Below are 16,665 nucleotides of genomic sequence, written 5' to 3'. Positions count from 1 at the left end.
GTACTCGTATAATCTCAGGCAGCGTAATTGCGAGCGCGTGTAAATATATCTCGCAATCACAAAGTAATTTGTATTATGGCATGTACATACATACACGCATACAATGAATACAATAACAATAGTTACTTGACGGCTGCCCGTTCCCACGGATGACACCGTAGATCGTTTTAAGAAAGACACGCACGAGTGAATAAATCGGTATACTTATAATCTAGTCAGTTGAAAATGTTTGCGAGGGAGCCGAACGTTGGTGACACCCACGGTGATTTGTTGTACATTTGTACATACGGTAGCTACAGGTGAGCCACGCAATAGTCGCGTGTGCTGGCTGGTAGTATAAATAATACGATATCGTACACACGCGTATGGTATTAAAAAAAAAAACTGTCACGGTGTTGCGTTGATCTACCTTGGCACGCAAGTCGTACCTGCCTGTTTATTTCAGTGCTAATTATTTGGCATATGCGAGTCCGGCGGATTTGGTGATATATTTGGGGAGGCGGCAAGAATCGCGAGGGCGGAGGTGTAGCGAATGATGGGTAGCAGGTCTCAGCCGACAAGAACGAGGATAACAAACGACGCGGAGAGCAACGTAAGGAAGACCGCAGGGAAGAAACGATCGGCGAGAAGATCAGTCCTCACTTCTCCGTCCCCGTCCTCGCCCTCGTTGTCACCGTCGCCCAGTTCGCCCTCGTCCTCGGCATCCGCATCAGCGTCCCCGTCCCCCTCCCCGTCCCCGTCGCCGCCACGTGCACCCTCGGCTCCTGGAGTCTCGGCCGCACTCGCGGCACCCTTAAGGACGACGCCGGCACCGATTCCCGTCCCTTGCCCAGGTGAACCGGAACTTCTGAAATCCCTTACTACGGGGAAGATTAAGCGAGAGGCGCCGGATGACGAGATTAAGGTGAATTCAACTTTCGTTACTTCGTGTATAAATTGTACGTTTACATGCTGTAGGTACATACGTCATACAGTAGTGTTCATTGATGCCTTGCGCTTCCGGCTAACTTGTTTGCGGTCCGAAACAAAACGCGGATCTCGATTCTGTACGAATTGTGTGACAATGCGAGAGATTGGGGGTCATTGTCACATAATTCGTATAGAATCGAGACTCGCGTTTTGTCTCGGACCGCAAACAAGATAGCCGGCAGCACGAGGCATTGATGAACATTGCCGTACGTATATGTATTGCAGGTTTGTCATAAACTTCAATGAAACATAGTTTAGCGGCACTGAAATTAATAACACAGGGGGCGGCGTCAAATCTGTTATTTTTCAAGCACATGGTTTGATATTTATCACCATTGGCAATACACGTTATACATGTCGCTATCGTACCTTACGGCATGTACCGTCTGTATAGATATATTTGTCGTTCTATCGTCGGACAACGTTTACGTGTAGCCCTGGCCATCTGTTAATCTGTGCGTAATTGCGTATATTATAACCTACACGCAAGCACTATGAAGATACGAGATCGAGTAGCGGATCTGGGAGGGAGAGACGGGGTCTCGGGTTACCCTCCTTCATCTGATTTATTCGTAATCATAATAGGCTGAAACACGAGCGGCACCCGGCCGCATCTCGTCATTATACCCGCTGGGTTATATGGCTTATAGGTAGCCGAGTGCTCAGCTGATATTGTACATTCTGTATCTGCGTACATACATACATACATACATACATACAGGTGAGAGTTTTATCAGAATCATTTTTACCTATTCTCCGCGCAATACTTGTCTTCTTACCCTCAAACGGTGCTTTATACTACACTCAAGCTACTGCGGCGCGGTGAGTGATTCTGAATCCGGTAGGTGCTCCTGTAACCATTCAAAAGGAAGAAACAGATTTTGATACAGTCGAATTGACTTCTCATTATATATCTTATTATCGAGGCACCATGACCATTATACTTGTTTACACTTGGCATTGAAAATGATGCCGGCATATCGTATCAGGTATAATACTCACCGTACCAGCACTCATCGCGACAATGAGACAGTTTCTACCTCAGACAGTGATACCTACCCGTAACATCCTCATATTCCGAACCTTCTACTTTCGTCACAAAATCGAATTCGAAATTTCACTTGCTATGTAATATAGTAATACCTATATATCAAAAACACGTAGGTACTTAATACACGTAAACGCAGTTCATGTTTCACCCATGCGAAAGTTGAACGTTGCACGAAACAGAAGTTTGCCGCAATGCAGCGTTCGATTGCGGTTGTAGGTTTGGCAAAAGTTTATTATGGGATAGTTGGCTGGCTGAAGATACACCGTGTCCCGAAATTATCGCATAGAGTTTAAATACCGTAGGAAAAATTTAGGCCTGCGGTAGAACTCCTATATTGAAATTCTAACAACACTTTTTCAACCACGAGATCTAGCCGAAAGCGGATGAAATTGGATTTGGGGATATTCATCAATTTATTATTAACATCGTACAAAGGTGCAGAGAAATGCGAAATTTGTTAGAGGAAAATCAATGATATTATATACAATGATGCAATACGCCGATTCAAGGAGACAGATTATTGAACACTTTTCTTAACTTGCTTACAAATAATTGAGGTAAGATTTACATGGCAAAGAATACCCGGTCATTTTCGGATACCTTGTATGCGAGAAATAGTGAGTATCGTTAAGTTGTACGTAGTAAACGTGCGCTGCGTGGTGTGGGAAAATTCGCAGTTGCGAACCAGACGAATTCTGTTGTTTTCAGACTGAATGCGTTATCGTTAAACGCGACGGTGGATATTTCTGTTATATCCACGTATGTTTGCAGGTAACTATGCGGTCCGGTTTGTCCATTTTGGGTCGTATTTCCTTTTCGTAGAAAGTACAATTTTTTCCAACTTCCAGAGACAAGGCATTTTCAGAAACTATTCTTCGCTTGGTTTTCACTTTTTCTCTCTGAAATCACGCGATTACTTAAAAAAGACCGCAGGAAAAAATCTCGCAAAGTTGTGTACACTTTGTCCTAAATTATTGCACTTCGGATGCGGATCCTGCTGAGTTTTGTTACGTCAACGGTAAAATCTAGTTCACCGCCGCAAGTAGTTAGGCGCAGAGATTAAAAAGTAGTACTGGGCGGAATACTTCCGTGTACGTATGTAACGATGTACCTACAACGATTCCCTGGTCGTATGACATAGAGCGTTGGCTGACCATCGCTTCGTCTCTACTACTGTGTAGAAAGCTCTATTGGACGGCAGACTCTACGCCGAGGTGCAGGAAATATATCGAAAGTCACGCATGATTTAAAAATGTTGATAGTAAATTTGAAGAGAATTGTGTCCGCGAACAAACCCGCATCGCAATTTCATTATTACCGTATAACGTTGGGTTGCGATAATATACATGTTACGTATTTTGTAAATTTGTAGAACCACGAAACGTTGTATTTCCTGCTCTGTAATTTTTGAACAGTTTTCAGTAATTTTTCAATATTTTCTACCGACATTTCACGAATTAGCATTGCTACACACGTGCGATGTGTGCAATTGAAATTGTGGCAACAGTTTGGCTTTCGGTCGGGTTTGTTTCATATCATCATAAGATAAAGCGACGCCAATGAAGCGTTTTCCGATTCCCGTTTTCCGTGTCCTATTTCGTATCCGTCATATTGTATCCACGTAGGTGTCGGGTAACGCTGCCTCTAATGAGAACCTGACACTCTTCAGTCCAAGTTGAGCTCCGCTCATTGTCGGTCCTGTCTGTAAGGCCGGTAGCCTGTTTCTCATCTTCCTCGTCTCATGCTCATCTCGTTTTCTGGTTGACTCGAGTAGATGTAAGAGGAAAATACTGTCCAACGGTCAACAGTAGTATACACTTACAGTACACTTCGTCCAAGCCCTCGCGAAAGTGATTCGGAGACCCAGGGGAGAATTCGAAACGATGGCACTTGAACCGCGAGTAAATACGTACCCACTATCGTACGATAGCTGGCTCGGTAATATTGAAGAGTCGAGAAAAAAAGACGAAGCATCGTGCAAGGGTTGCCGTTCCCACACGCCACGGGTTAACGCATTTTTGCCAATCGAAATCGTGCTGGTACCACGTCAACGTCGAGATATCTATGCAGTGTGTGCTTTTCGAACTTGAGAGATGTTCCAGGAATCGCGATAAACCCTAGGTTTGCAACATGGGAGCGTATTGTTTGTCCCGTCACACGGCATTGCGTCCGCGGTCCGTTTACCATCGCAGCTTACTTTGTCCCGAGGTATTTTGCGATGCAGGTATTATACCCTGTATAACGCATTGGTAGGCATTCCCTCGCATTTATGGCTGTAAGTGTAGGTACCAGCCTCGTATTTTATCCGAGACTCATGGGAACAAGTCCGTTCACGTACCTACCTGTATTTGAATAAATTTATTCACTATACATGTAGCTTTTACGGGTACGCATGAAAGCTCGGAATTTCTAACTGCGACAGAAACGTGTTTTCAATTATATTATAATCTGCTCGAGGACCCGTCTTTTTACAAATTTCTCAAACTCCAACCTATACGAGGAAAGAGAGTAGAGGAAAGAGAGTAAAAAGTATGAAACAAAAAAAAAAAAAAACCAATAATAATAACAATACTTGAATGCGAAGTCAATTAGTAGGGTGCATGACACACGTGCCATTACGGTAACGGGCATAGGTAGCTGGTTATGCGTGTTCATGTTTATAATGGGTTATCGTAAGAGAGCTGAAAATTTACCAGTAGCGTACGATAGAATGCAAGGAAATTCAATACGCCAAAGGCAACGCGAGATCTGTGCGTTTGTAATTTGTGCAGTATCCTCCTCGGGAACGTACATAGGTATATACATACAGGTAGGTATAAACGTACGTCCGATATACCGGCGCTTTTGCATGTATAGATATATCTGTGAACCCATCTGCATTCTGTAACCTAGTACGTGCACACTAATCGTAAGAATAAAGTAGGGGGAGCGTTTATACCTACATATGTTATACTGAGAACAAGCGATCGCCGAATACCCGATCTACTTTGACAATTTTTGGTTACGACAGTGAACGCTAATTCATTCCCAATGCGGCGATGGGGCGACTGGGATGATTGTATTTATGATCGCAGTGTATGCCTAGGATATATTTGCGAATCGCGGGGCGACGAAGGAGGAGCAGCTGTGCGGGATAGACGAACAGGGATTCGTTCCGCCGAATAATACACGCGCGGCGCCCCGGAGTTGTAACGCTACACCCGCGGTAACGCGACTCCGGCAGCAGATCCCCGGCAGTCGTGAAACGACCGGCGTGCATATTATGTCTCGTTGTTATCGTTATACATGCAATTTTCTGAGCTCTTTTTACGTGAAAATATATTTATATCTGCGATTTTCATCAATTTTCACGAATCATCCTTCGCGGCAGTGCATCTTCTGGAATAGATTCTTCTCGAGATTTTCATCCATCTACCTATCGTGTAAGGCGTGTTACACTCGGTGGTCAAGTCATATACTCGCCGTAACACCTGGGCGGAAAAATCGCGCTGATAAGAAATGCCAGATCGATAAAAATTTGGAAGAAATTTTTCGTCAAGTGTACTCCTATCGACGTTGTCATGCCCGCGAGGTGCGATCAACCGGCCGGTCAAATCTGGCCACGTTCTGCAGGTATAGATTTTTATCGAGCATCTGTATCGTATTGTTTATAAAATCGGTGTACCGAGTTACTTGACCCCTGTATTACTGGTAAATAACCTAAAAGAGCGATAAAAAAGATTAGTGTATGTGGGAATAACGTTCCAAGGTACAAGAGGGTAAAATTAATCAAAAAACGAAAGTCATTGATAAGACCCTTAAAACTTGACAACGAAATCGCAAAATAGTTCATTTTCGATGCTCGAATCTTCGTAAATCACGCGACCCCTCGACAAGACGAAGCAAATAACCACAGATCTGCAGGGTAGCACCTTGTTCATGGTATCTGACTATTGATAACAAAGTATCGCGTGTGTTTTTTTTTTTTTATTTTTTCTTCAACCATCAACACTCTGACCGGCGTTTCATCCGGCATTCAAGCTTATGCGAAAATTTCGCAGGAATACGCAGCAACGGCGATGAGCGAACTCCTCGGTTGGTACGGATACGACAAGGTGGACAGCGGTTGCACGAGGGGGCTCAACTTGGACCACTTCGCACCTCCGGCACCCTCCCGGCATCTCCATCACCTGCCCCGTGCACTGTCGCGGGCCCTCGCTGCCGTTCCCTTTCCACGATCGCACCATTCGGGTTCGAGGTCACCACCCTCGGTGACCCTCGGGGCAGTTGGATCCGCGGAAACTGGACCACCCCCGCCAACCTCGTCGCCGCTCTCGTTGAGGACGGGACCTGGGAGCCCCAGGGCGCCGGAGAGCAGCGACACCGCGCCCGACACCCCCGGTAAGTATTCGATACAAGTAATACTTCGCCACGATACTCGTACGAATAGTTAGGGGCCGTTCAAGTATTAGCTAATGCATTTTTTTTTGCAAATTTTTGCATCCCAACCCTCGTAACAACGATCGGTAACGTTTGCTTGTTTTGCCCGCTATCATGTTTTTTAACGTTAGCTAACGCCTACCGAAAAGTTTATTGGTAAGTCGGTTCAATTACCCGGGAATGGCAAAAATGCCGTTTATAGTCACATACCTTATTGAATATTAATTATTAACACACATTAACATGTTGAATAAAACGTGAATTCATTACGTTAGCTAACGCTTATCTGAAACGTCTACTAGTATGGGGTAACATTTGACAACGTTTCTCCGAATGGCCTACCCCTGTTTTATCGTTAGCTAATACTTGAATGGTCCCTCATGCATCGCGAGTGCTGTATCATTCACCTGTAGATGTACGCGTCTCGTTATAGTACTTGTAACAAACTGGGAGGCGATTTATATTGCACTTATTGTTAGTTTACCGAAGTTGGCGATGACTCGGTGTGGCGTTGCGCTGCGCGCCTCGACAGTTCTTGGTACACACAACATGTATTCTCGTTTGGTTCGAGCAGTTTCCCAACTTCCTTCGTTCTAGGAAACAACGAACCTCTGCGGTATAACCTGCGAGCGAAACCAACAAAATACGCAATTAATATCCCTCTACCTTTTCCTTACAGCATCCACCGCTCCTTCGATCTAAAAGCCCTACGATCACACCGCCGTGAACGTGCGTAGAAGATGCACAGAACCTTATTATACAACCTGGACTCGCTTCAGGGCCGGGGCGATAATTCGGATACCGACAGCAATGTCCTTGGTATGCTATTGGCAATTGGTCGCGTTAAATAAATTTCAGAGGATGACCCCCCTACCGTATTGTACTCGTAGTAAAATCGTTTAGGTATACGCATGTTGTACGGTAAGGTCTGTACGCTTTGTTATACCTTGAACCGGGAGGGGGTCAAAAGTTGGAAGGGTCAGTATTTGGAATGGACAGGGTGGATATATCGAAATTTCAAACATGCGAAAATAAAATAACGAAAGATGACTCGCTCGAAATTGTTCTCGATTTTCGCATGTTCGAAATTTCGATGTATCCACCTGTCCATTCCAAATACTGATCCTTCCAAGTTTTGACCTCCACCCCTTGAACCGATACGTTACACGGGATATACTCGAGTCGTCGAATTCTAGAGATTATCCCCTTCTAGCGTTTCCGATTTGAAGAAATGGTCAGAAACCGAGAACCTAAGTATACCGCGTATCTCGAGTCCTCGTGTACCGTTCAGTATTTATTGCGCTCTCTCGGTAGCCGCGGATGTCCAGGCGAGAGAGAGGCCGTGTATAGCGTATCGCGTTACAAAAGCGATTCTATTTCTGTGTGCACGTCGTCCGCCGAGATGGGCACGATTCTTCGGAGGTGCCGACACCGAAACCGAGGTCCGCACCGAAATAATGCTGATTTTCGGATAGGACAATGAACGTGATCACGGCGTGTGATGTGTCTACTTGTGTACCTCTAATTATAGTTGCATTTTGATCGGCTCGAACGAATGGTTTGGAATACGTCGAGCCGCACGTTGTCAGTATTGATATACGTCTACAGGACATAGGTAGACCTAAGCTCCCGTACAGTAGAGTTTTTACCGCTTAGGGCAAGTGTACCGGTTATCGCCACGTTTAGACCTTTTCATTTTTCTAAATTATAAACTTACGACAAGAATTGTGAATTTCTCGATGACTAAAACCAATTGCTAGAGGGTTACACTAAGAAAATTTCTTTTTTCTGGTAATCTTGGAACTAGGGATTAAACAGATACAATCAAAAATGGTTAATAATTGGGACATGGTCGATAACTGGCTCACTTACCTTAGGTCAATCGTGTGGATTTGGTTTTCCATCGAGCAGCGCGAGCGTTGTTTGTGGTCGAAACTACTTACCTCGTCAAATCCGCGTTACACACATGCTTCGGTATCAGATACGTACGAGAAAAAAGAATAAAAAAATTGGAGGCAGGCTCGGCTACAGAGTTTTGAGTCGCGGTTGTTAGTTGACGGTCTTTAAACCTCCAATTTGATAATCTCACTTCAAATGTGTAAGTCACAGGTATACATGTCAGTTCGTTCGGCATTCGGTATTCATTGGCGTCATGGTCGTATTACCTTGGCTTGACTCCGTAATTTTCGTAATCTGAAAGTATCGGGTATCATCTTGGCGGTGTTGTTGTTAGCTCCTCGGTTTGCCCGCAGGATATCTTTTCACTGCGGAGACAGAGACGAACGAGCAGCCGCCCTTCTATCCTATAAATGCAGCAGCATGCGCAACATAGATATAGATATACATGCGGCGAATATATGTGAACGCAACCCACGTGGTTGTGGGAAATACACGGGGCAACAAGACTGCACCTTGCCGCAGATGCCGGTATAAGGATATATCTATACCTATGCGACGGTATCGCACATACGCAGGGTTAACCATTCCTAACTATGGAATGATTGACCCTGTTTGTTTAGCGGTATACCTACACTGTTAAAGATTTCAGTATGGAACTTCGTACACCGTGTGGGCTGTTTTATTCGGATACGTAACAGCGAATTCACCATACATTAACGGTCCGCTCAATTTACTAGTACAATAAATTTACCGCTCAATTTAAGGTAAATTCAAATAACTTTTTTTGCGTTCCTCCTATAAACTTTCGCAAAATCAAAAGCTTTCATGGTAAATCTAAGATAAATGCACAGTAATTTACAAATTCATCACTGCGCCGAATTTGTAAATTTGCAACTTGATTTCGCCAGTCGACAACTTTTTTGTACAGTAAATGTCTAGTAAACTCACAATTATTTTTAACAGTGTTTAGCTTGCGGTGAGCCAGCTGTAGTGTACATGAACGCACCCTCGAACCTTTACATGCCTGTCTAGTGTTTGTACACGGTAGGCTGGTTTGTTTCGTTGACTACTCTCCTGCAGGTCATTGGCGATCTATCCGTCTCGTCGAGTTCGAGTCTCGGATGTCGCGTACCTGTAACACAGTCAAATAATTACGGCTGCATCGTACCCCGTCCAATTCCCCGCGTCAATTCGTCGGCGCCTTTTGTCCACCCGAACCCATTCCTCGTGGTACTGTCACAGTACAGCTATTAACTAGTTATCCACTACTGTTTCAGGTATTTCTCCTATTAGCATATGTACGTGTACGCTGCGCATACACGAACGTGCACGTTAACTTTAGCGAATACCGCTCAGAATTATATTATCGAACTCGACGACAGTCTGGTCGAGTCATTTTTAAAGGTGAAAATTATTTGTAAGACATCATTTTGCGAGCGCTTACGAGCTCGCTGACCAAGCGATAAGTACTCTGCTGCAGTTATTTGCCGAAAATAATTTTCCGTTTTCGCCGACAAACCGCCGCCATGCGGCTCACTCTTAAGCGTGGCTTGTGCCGTATGCACGCGTGTAGAAATCCGAGAATAACTACAGTTTGAATTATACCTATATTAATACCTATAACGGACTTCACGTGGAGAAGAGCACGGCAGTAAGATCGAAGTCAACCACCGCTTGAATCTGTCTGTAAAACATTCCAGAATGAACCAAGTTACAGGGCCGATAGGGCATAATTGGCGTATGTGTTCGATCGGATTGGACGGTGCCCGCATTTCTTTCAGTTGGATCCGGCAGGATTGGGTACAGCCAATAAACGATCGGTTATTTCGATGTATATTATTTATCATTCACACCGCGGACATTTAATTAACTCCCGCTTTTTGCACCGCTACGCGTTTACAGAGGCTCGCGTTTATAATTTGATAAATAGATCCATTCAACTACATTCAGGAATGTTACGACCTCGTGGCTTGCCCCTAATTTGCGAAGCTGTAGTAGTATTAGTGTATTGCATACACATGTAATCTTCACTACGTAAATCCGTACGTACTTACACACGTGCGTACATACTAGATATGATCGGGACTCGCTAGCTGGGTCGAGGGAAGAAAACCGAGACTTTGCCAGGGATCAACCATCAACCATCAACCATCCACCATCCACCATCCTGCACCACCCGGAGACGCAATAGCGAGGGTGTCACGTGGCGGGCACGAGAACTCGATCCTGGCCGCAACCGAACACCATCGGCGTACTAACCATGCGTAAATATACACCAGACCTGGTACAAATACGTACAACCTGGCAGGGATAGAATATACCCACATGGATGCACCTACACCTGCAGTCCAACTACCAGCTAACAGCCATGTAATGCACGCCCAGCTGTAGGTATATTACGTGAGAATATTGCCCGCGTCGCGGCAACGCGGGGGTTAGGGACGCTTCTCGCTGCAAGACCTACAACCTCCGTACGTGTCATATAATATAAATACAGGCACATAATACTGCGTGGGTATATCGTTGATCATAATACCGTGCGCGATATAAGACGACTTTTGCCTATCCTTCTTCCACCTGCAGGGTAGTGGTTTCCCTGCAAGAGACCAAGGCTGTGATACTTGTTATAGCGAAAAACTTGAGGCTTATCGTTAGTATACGTATAACCCCGCGTTGTACATGTACGCGGTTTACAAATCAGATGACATTTAAAACACCCACGTGAGATGCATACCTCTGAATCGAGAATTTAAGCTGCAGCCAGGGGGACGGGAGGGATGAAGTCGCATACGCCTCTGGGAGCACTCGTAAATTACGTCGTCGGCTGGGAGGGGGGGATCGTCAAATTATGACGGAAAGTAACTCTGAGAAAGGAAGGGGGGGGGGGGGGGGGAGTAAAGAGATAATGACGTCATATGAAAAAAGCGAAATTCACAAATAAAAAATATTTTTATTAACGCGGTCTCGCTGAGGCGCTGCGGCTCGGGAATAGCGTGGCTCCTGTAATCACAGGTATGAAATAAATTTTGTGTAATGCATACGGGGCTTTCCGCGTCAGATCGACCTGACCGAAAGCCTGACCCTCTTCGAATTTGTTCAAGCATCGTGAAAACTTTCTTTTACTTGTCGAGAGTGTTGGTGATTTTTTTTTAGATTCTTATTCGACGACACTTAGACGTTAGCATTCGGTATAATATGTACAGAAATCGGAAACGTCCAAAGTGTAATTAAGTATTACTCGAAAACTATTGATTGTGTAAAAAAAAAATTAGAGCTTTGAGTGAACTTCAACGTCAACATGTGCAAAAAAATTATCGAGGCGGCTGAAAGTACGTAAAAGCTAAAAGAATATTAGTTTTTGAGATTTCTCAAAAGTGGCATAATTTTTGTCGACAAAAATTTCAGAGGATGTTCCTTTCTCACTGTTCAAGAACTTGTGTAAACTTTATCATGGTCCGGGATCTGGTTTCCAAGCTATGAATTTTTTTCAGTATTTGAAAAAAAAACTAAAGAAATTGTTTTTGAATTTTTTATCACGGGCCGGAATTTGCTTTTTCGTGCGGATCTGCAGGCTCTTGGTGAGGTTGGTCTGACGTGGAAAGCTCCATGCGTACTTCTTTTCATTGTGATAGTTTAAAAAAATTTTGAATCGAGAAATTGTATTAAACACACCTAAGTAGGAATATGTAAGAGGGGGGTTAAAACCCTCAAAATTCGACGACGCAATTTGTGGACGCTCCCTCTGTCTACATTTTCACGTTTGTAAGACCCGGCTGACCTAGAGGGATTATAAAAGACGAGGATCGAAAGGGGCTGATCGTATTCTCATTGGATAGCGGGTGTAACGGTGACGGGGCGCAGTCTGGTATCTCGAGTTCGTATTGGTGGCTTCGAGCCTTTTAGTCATAGCCGTTACCCGGGGGCTACCGATGTCGTCGTTCCGGTGCAGAAGCGAAGCGATGGCCGATGCCTGATGGCCCATGGCGATGGCAGCGATGACGGCGATGACGGTGCGACCTGTGCGTTGTATATTTCAAAGTTCGGCCCGTTCGCAGAGCGAGGGTCGTGATTAATGATATGGAAAGTAGATCAGCGCGCGATACAATTCTCGGAACTGACAGCCACCGCACTGTACGTGCCAGGCTCCCGGCAAATCTTGGCTCGGTTTGCCCCACGCTATAGACATTATACGTAGATTCTAAGTAATTAGGCTAATACCGTACACCTATCGTTGGCCCGAGGCGTTAGTGCAAATGTATAAGTTATTCTCCTAATTCGAGGCTTCGATCAAGTGAATTAATCGCAATATTTGAAAATTATGCTCTTGTAGTCGCGGAAGGAAGAATTTAGCCCTTCAACGATGTTGGCGCTGACTGCTGAGTCCATTCGCCTCTTGCGATACCTGACAGGACATTACAACTAAGAATCATTTTCTACATTTAGAATTAATGCAGGTTATTTGAAAATTATTGTCGAAGATACTCATGAACTGGTTTGTTCTTGCATCACGGGCAGTATACCTACTGCACACCTATGGTATAACTGCATCAAGCGTGGTCCGCACTGAACAGCAACATATTTTCTGTTCATTAATTTCCGTTGTTCGTTCACTGTATATTGTTTTGCTGCACCCGAGACTCACCGCTACTTGCGGTCTCGATGAACCCAGCGATATATGTAGTGCTCGTTATTCACAGACTGTTCATCATTTTTCGATCGGATTGTTATATGATGTAAGTTTCATTCTGGTATCGAAAATTACACAGGTCTGCGATAAAATATTCTATTTCAGTTGCGTGGGATGTTTTTTGTAATTTAATTATTATGTTAACGAGTGTGCTAAATCCGAAAATGACTTCCATTTCCCTCCGTCACGTACAGCATTCTTGCAAAATACAAGGTGTTTGCTTAAAAAAAGGCATAACCATGACGAAAAACCCAACATTTCATTACAATCATCTAAACAATATTTCTTATAAAATTAAACGAACAACTTGTTCGTGAAATGTACTCAACATTCCGTGCCCACTCTTTTTGCCTATGAAATCTTTTCTTCCTTTTGATTCCTCTCGGAACACGCTTCCGCTTTCCATTTTCTGTTCGCCTGTTTGTATTTATTCTTGAGTCTCGAACTATAATACATATTAAATGGAAGTAAGAAATCGCCTTTGCACAGGATTTTCAGAATCAAGAATAGGATACCAGATTTCGAGTTAAGAGGGAGTTTTACTCTAATTGAAACTACAAACACGAGTACGAGAAAAAACCTGGCGTGATGGATTTTTTTGAGTACTTTTTCCGGTTTCAGTGAGTAAAAATTCATAAGAAACGGTATAATAAATCTGTGCAGTTTTTTGGTTGCAAACCTGTGTTATAACCACCCCTGCCCGTCGAAATTTCACCTTGATTTTAACGGCGAGCCATTTTACATTATCTATCATTGTCAGTATCCTACTTTGCATCATGATATTTTCAACTACCTATACCTTACACTACGTCCGCAGTGATCTTACTGTTTCACTCAAGGCTATGGTATACTCTTTTATTCGCGCACATATCACGTATAACCAAACCTCACGCCGCATGCTGCTGTAAACTCCGGGCTGCTAGCATTCCCGGTTCATCCAAGTCATCGTAAGTATATCTATTTCGTTTTCAGACGGGCCAACGAATTGTTCTTGGTGCGGACGCACCGGAGATAGTTGGGAACCTGGGGGTGGCTCTGTTTCCGGCGGCGGAAGTACCTCTGGTCAGTTTTGCAGCGAGGCCTGTTTCGCCGCGGGCAGACGGGCGGCTTTCAAAAGGGCCCGGACATGCGACTGGTGCAGACACGTTCGCCATTCCGTCAGCTACGTGGATTTTCAGGTGAATTCATCATATCACACACACCTGAGATGATCCGGTGAAAACGGTCGAGTTAAACATTCATTGAGTCTGCGGGTGCGTAAACCCGCTGCCATCCACCATTGCCGTACTATAAAGACGACGAGTTGGCATAGCCGCAGAGTCACTGGCTGTTACTCTTCACCGTTTATTACCGTGTAAATTTCAGTGATATTTGCTAACATGTGTGTATCTGTGCGCGTGAATGTGTGTATAATTGCAGGACGGAGAAAGCCAGCTGCAATTTTGCAGCGACAAGTGCCTGAACCAGTACAAGATGAACATCTTCTGTCGAGAAACTCAGGCTCACTTGGAACTGCATGGTTTAACCGGTGCTCCTTCGGTAAACGGTGTAGCTGGTGCCTCGACTGGTTTAATAACACCGGAATTGTGGCTGAAGGACTGCAGGTCGCCGCCACTCAGCCCGAAAGAAGGATCGCTGGTAGTTGAAAATGACGAGGATGACGAGAATGACGATCGGAACGTTGTTGATGAACCTTGCACGGAAGCAACACCATCGGATGGCGGCAGTGACGACAAGGATATAATGACTAAGACGAGTATCAGCCCACCGGCCCGACGCGTGGGGATATGCGACATTAGCCATCCAATGAGCGTTTCGTTCACCAGAAGCAGAATGCGACCTGCTGCACATCCGCGACGCACGGCACTCGCGGGAGAATGGAATCAACGCCGGGGACGAGAACGATCCGACGACGAGGAACGGGAAGCTGACGAGGAGCGAAAACGCGATCGAGACATGATCGAGCGTGAAGTGATCAAGGAGACGATCAAAGAGTCTCTAAGGGAAAGGGAGTTGTCGCTGGTAGGATCCAGCCTTGTGCCGTCGAGGCAGGAAGTACCGCCGAATTCGAATGTTCGTCGAGAGGTTGACGCCCCGCTGCTTCCGCCTCCTCTACCGTCAGCGATCGTCCCCAATTCTGGCCCAACGGTGCGGGAGCGTGGCAGAGATCATACCGTCGCTGACATACTCGCTCGCGATCCTAACAGCTCTGTTTACGAATCCGCGATCAAGGATCCCACCGGAGAACGTCGCGGCGCTCGGGAGGGCACGATCCATATCAAGGACGTTAACGAACTAATACGCGATCCTCCTGTATCACGCGGTCGCAGAAGCATACGTTACGGTCGCCCACGACGCGTTCCAAGGTCTCCGCCTTGGGTTCGGCGGGAATCGTTGCCGCCTCCGAGTCCGATCACTAATAGGATAATTCCGTCCCCCGTAATATTTCCGCGTCAGTCTCAATCTCTGCCTCAAGTTCCACCGCCGCCACAGCCCCAACCTCTACCTCAACATCAACCCCATCTGCCGTTTCGCTTTCCCCAAATGCAGAATGATGATATTTATTCAGCAACCGGTGTCAGGGTTCAACCGAGCATCCCGCGACCTCCAAGCCACCATCCTTATTCCTTAAACCCGCAATCCTCGTCGGTACCGAACTTTTCAAATAACTCGTCCCTCTTGCCACCCGTGACCGTTCTGGTACCGTATCCCATACCAATTCCCATCCCTATACCAATTCCTATTCCGATTCCCATACCACTTTTCGGCGAATACACGGCGGACAAGGTATCGATCCACAGTACAGAGAGCCCTTTACCGGAAGATCTTTCGCACCGACCTGTGACCAGCACGGGACAATCTGAAACTGTCGTGAATTTCGCCTCGATGACACCGGCGGCAACGACGACGACGACAACGATGACGACGACGCCTACCAGTTCGGTAATTTCAACCAGTTCAACGGCCTCGTTAGCCCCAACGATATGTACCGCAAATGTGATCGGAACACCCTCGAGTATGGCTCGGACGAGGGCGAGGGGACGCAGCAGTACGAAGACGGAAAAAAATCCGCAGTCAGCGGTGCTGCAGTTATCGCCACTGCAGCAACTTTCGCAAACCTCACCGAGGACTGCGAGAACAGTGCAGAGAAAGCGGCGGCGTAACACCGCCGATGCCCCGGAAGTGGATGACGGTGAGAAACTTGAACTAAAACGACGTAACAAGTTCGTCCCGGTCTAGAGTGAGTCGTTAAGGAGCCTTGAAGATTGTTGCAGTGTAACTGCAGGACATTATCACCCTAACGATGAGTTGAAAAAGAGGCATGTACGAGCCATGTATAACCATAGGGCAACGGTGCTAATATGCAATAGTATGTGTACTGTAGTTTCTGAACCATTCTACTATAATACGATGATGTATCTTGTACGTATTGAATGTGGTATTGCAACATCGGACCGCGGTGTGATAACAACGGGTCAGAAGTGAAATATTTGAGCAGCAAAAAGTAGCGCGACAAAGAAAAATGTTACGTTAATAAAAACACAAATACTATTAGTCGACGATTCACGTGTACTCTTTATGGATATGTCGGAAGTCTTCCTTCAAAAACCGCCGATGGCCCTTCTTACAGGATAATATC

The 16,665-nt window shown here is 45.4% G+C and overlaps 1 protein-coding gene across 3 annotated transcripts; it reads left to right on the top strand.

The window, feature by feature from the left end:
* Window positions 1-532: 532 nt before the first annotated feature.
* On the top strand, window positions 533-16,583 carry LOC107224791 (sine oculis-binding protein homolog). 3 transcript variants are annotated; one of them, XM_015664978.2, is made up of 4 exons: window positions 533-904; window positions 6,061-6,400; window positions 13,998-14,203; window positions 14,445-16,583. In XM_015664978.2, exons 1-4 carry the CDS (start codon window positions 533-535, stop codon window positions 16,263-16,265), a joined length of 2,739 nt encoding a protein of 912 aa, XP_015520464.1. In that variant the 3' UTR covers window positions 16,266-16,583. The 3 variants fall into 3 exon arrangements, with proteins under 3 accessions (XP_015520464.1, XP_046591793.1, XP_046591792.1); XM_046735837.1 differs by lacking the exon at window positions 533-904 and adding an exon at window positions 3,719-3,796 and having other exon boundaries at window positions 6,041-6,400; XM_046735836.1 differs by lacking the exon at window positions 533-904 and adding an exon at window positions 3,826-5,632.
* The last annotated feature ends 82 nt before the right edge of the window (window positions 16,584-16,665 follow it).

This window comes from Neodiprion lecontei, chromosome 3 (assembly GCF_021901455.1).
Source record: "Neodiprion lecontei isolate iyNeoLeco1 chromosome 3, iyNeoLeco1.1, whole genome shotgun sequence".
Classification (NCBI taxonomy): Eukaryota; Metazoa; Arthropoda; class Insecta; order Hymenoptera; family Diprionidae; genus Neodiprion; species Neodiprion lecontei.
Note: the sequence above shows the minus strand (reverse complement) of the source record. Positions and strands in the feature narration are given on the sequence as shown.

Coding starts and splice junctions, on each gene's coding strand:
- LOC107224791 (XM_015664978.2), top strand. CDS start 533: ATGATGGGTAGCAGGTCTCAGCCGACAAGAACGAGGATAACAAACGAC. Junction 6,401..13,997: donor CACCGCGCCCGACACCCCCG/GTAAGTATTCGA, acceptor TTTCGTTTTCAG/ACGGGCCAACGAATTGTTCT. Junction 14,204..14,444: donor TCAGCTACGTGGATTTTCAG/GTGAATTCATCA, acceptor GTATAATTGCAG/GACGGAGAAAGCCAGCTGCA.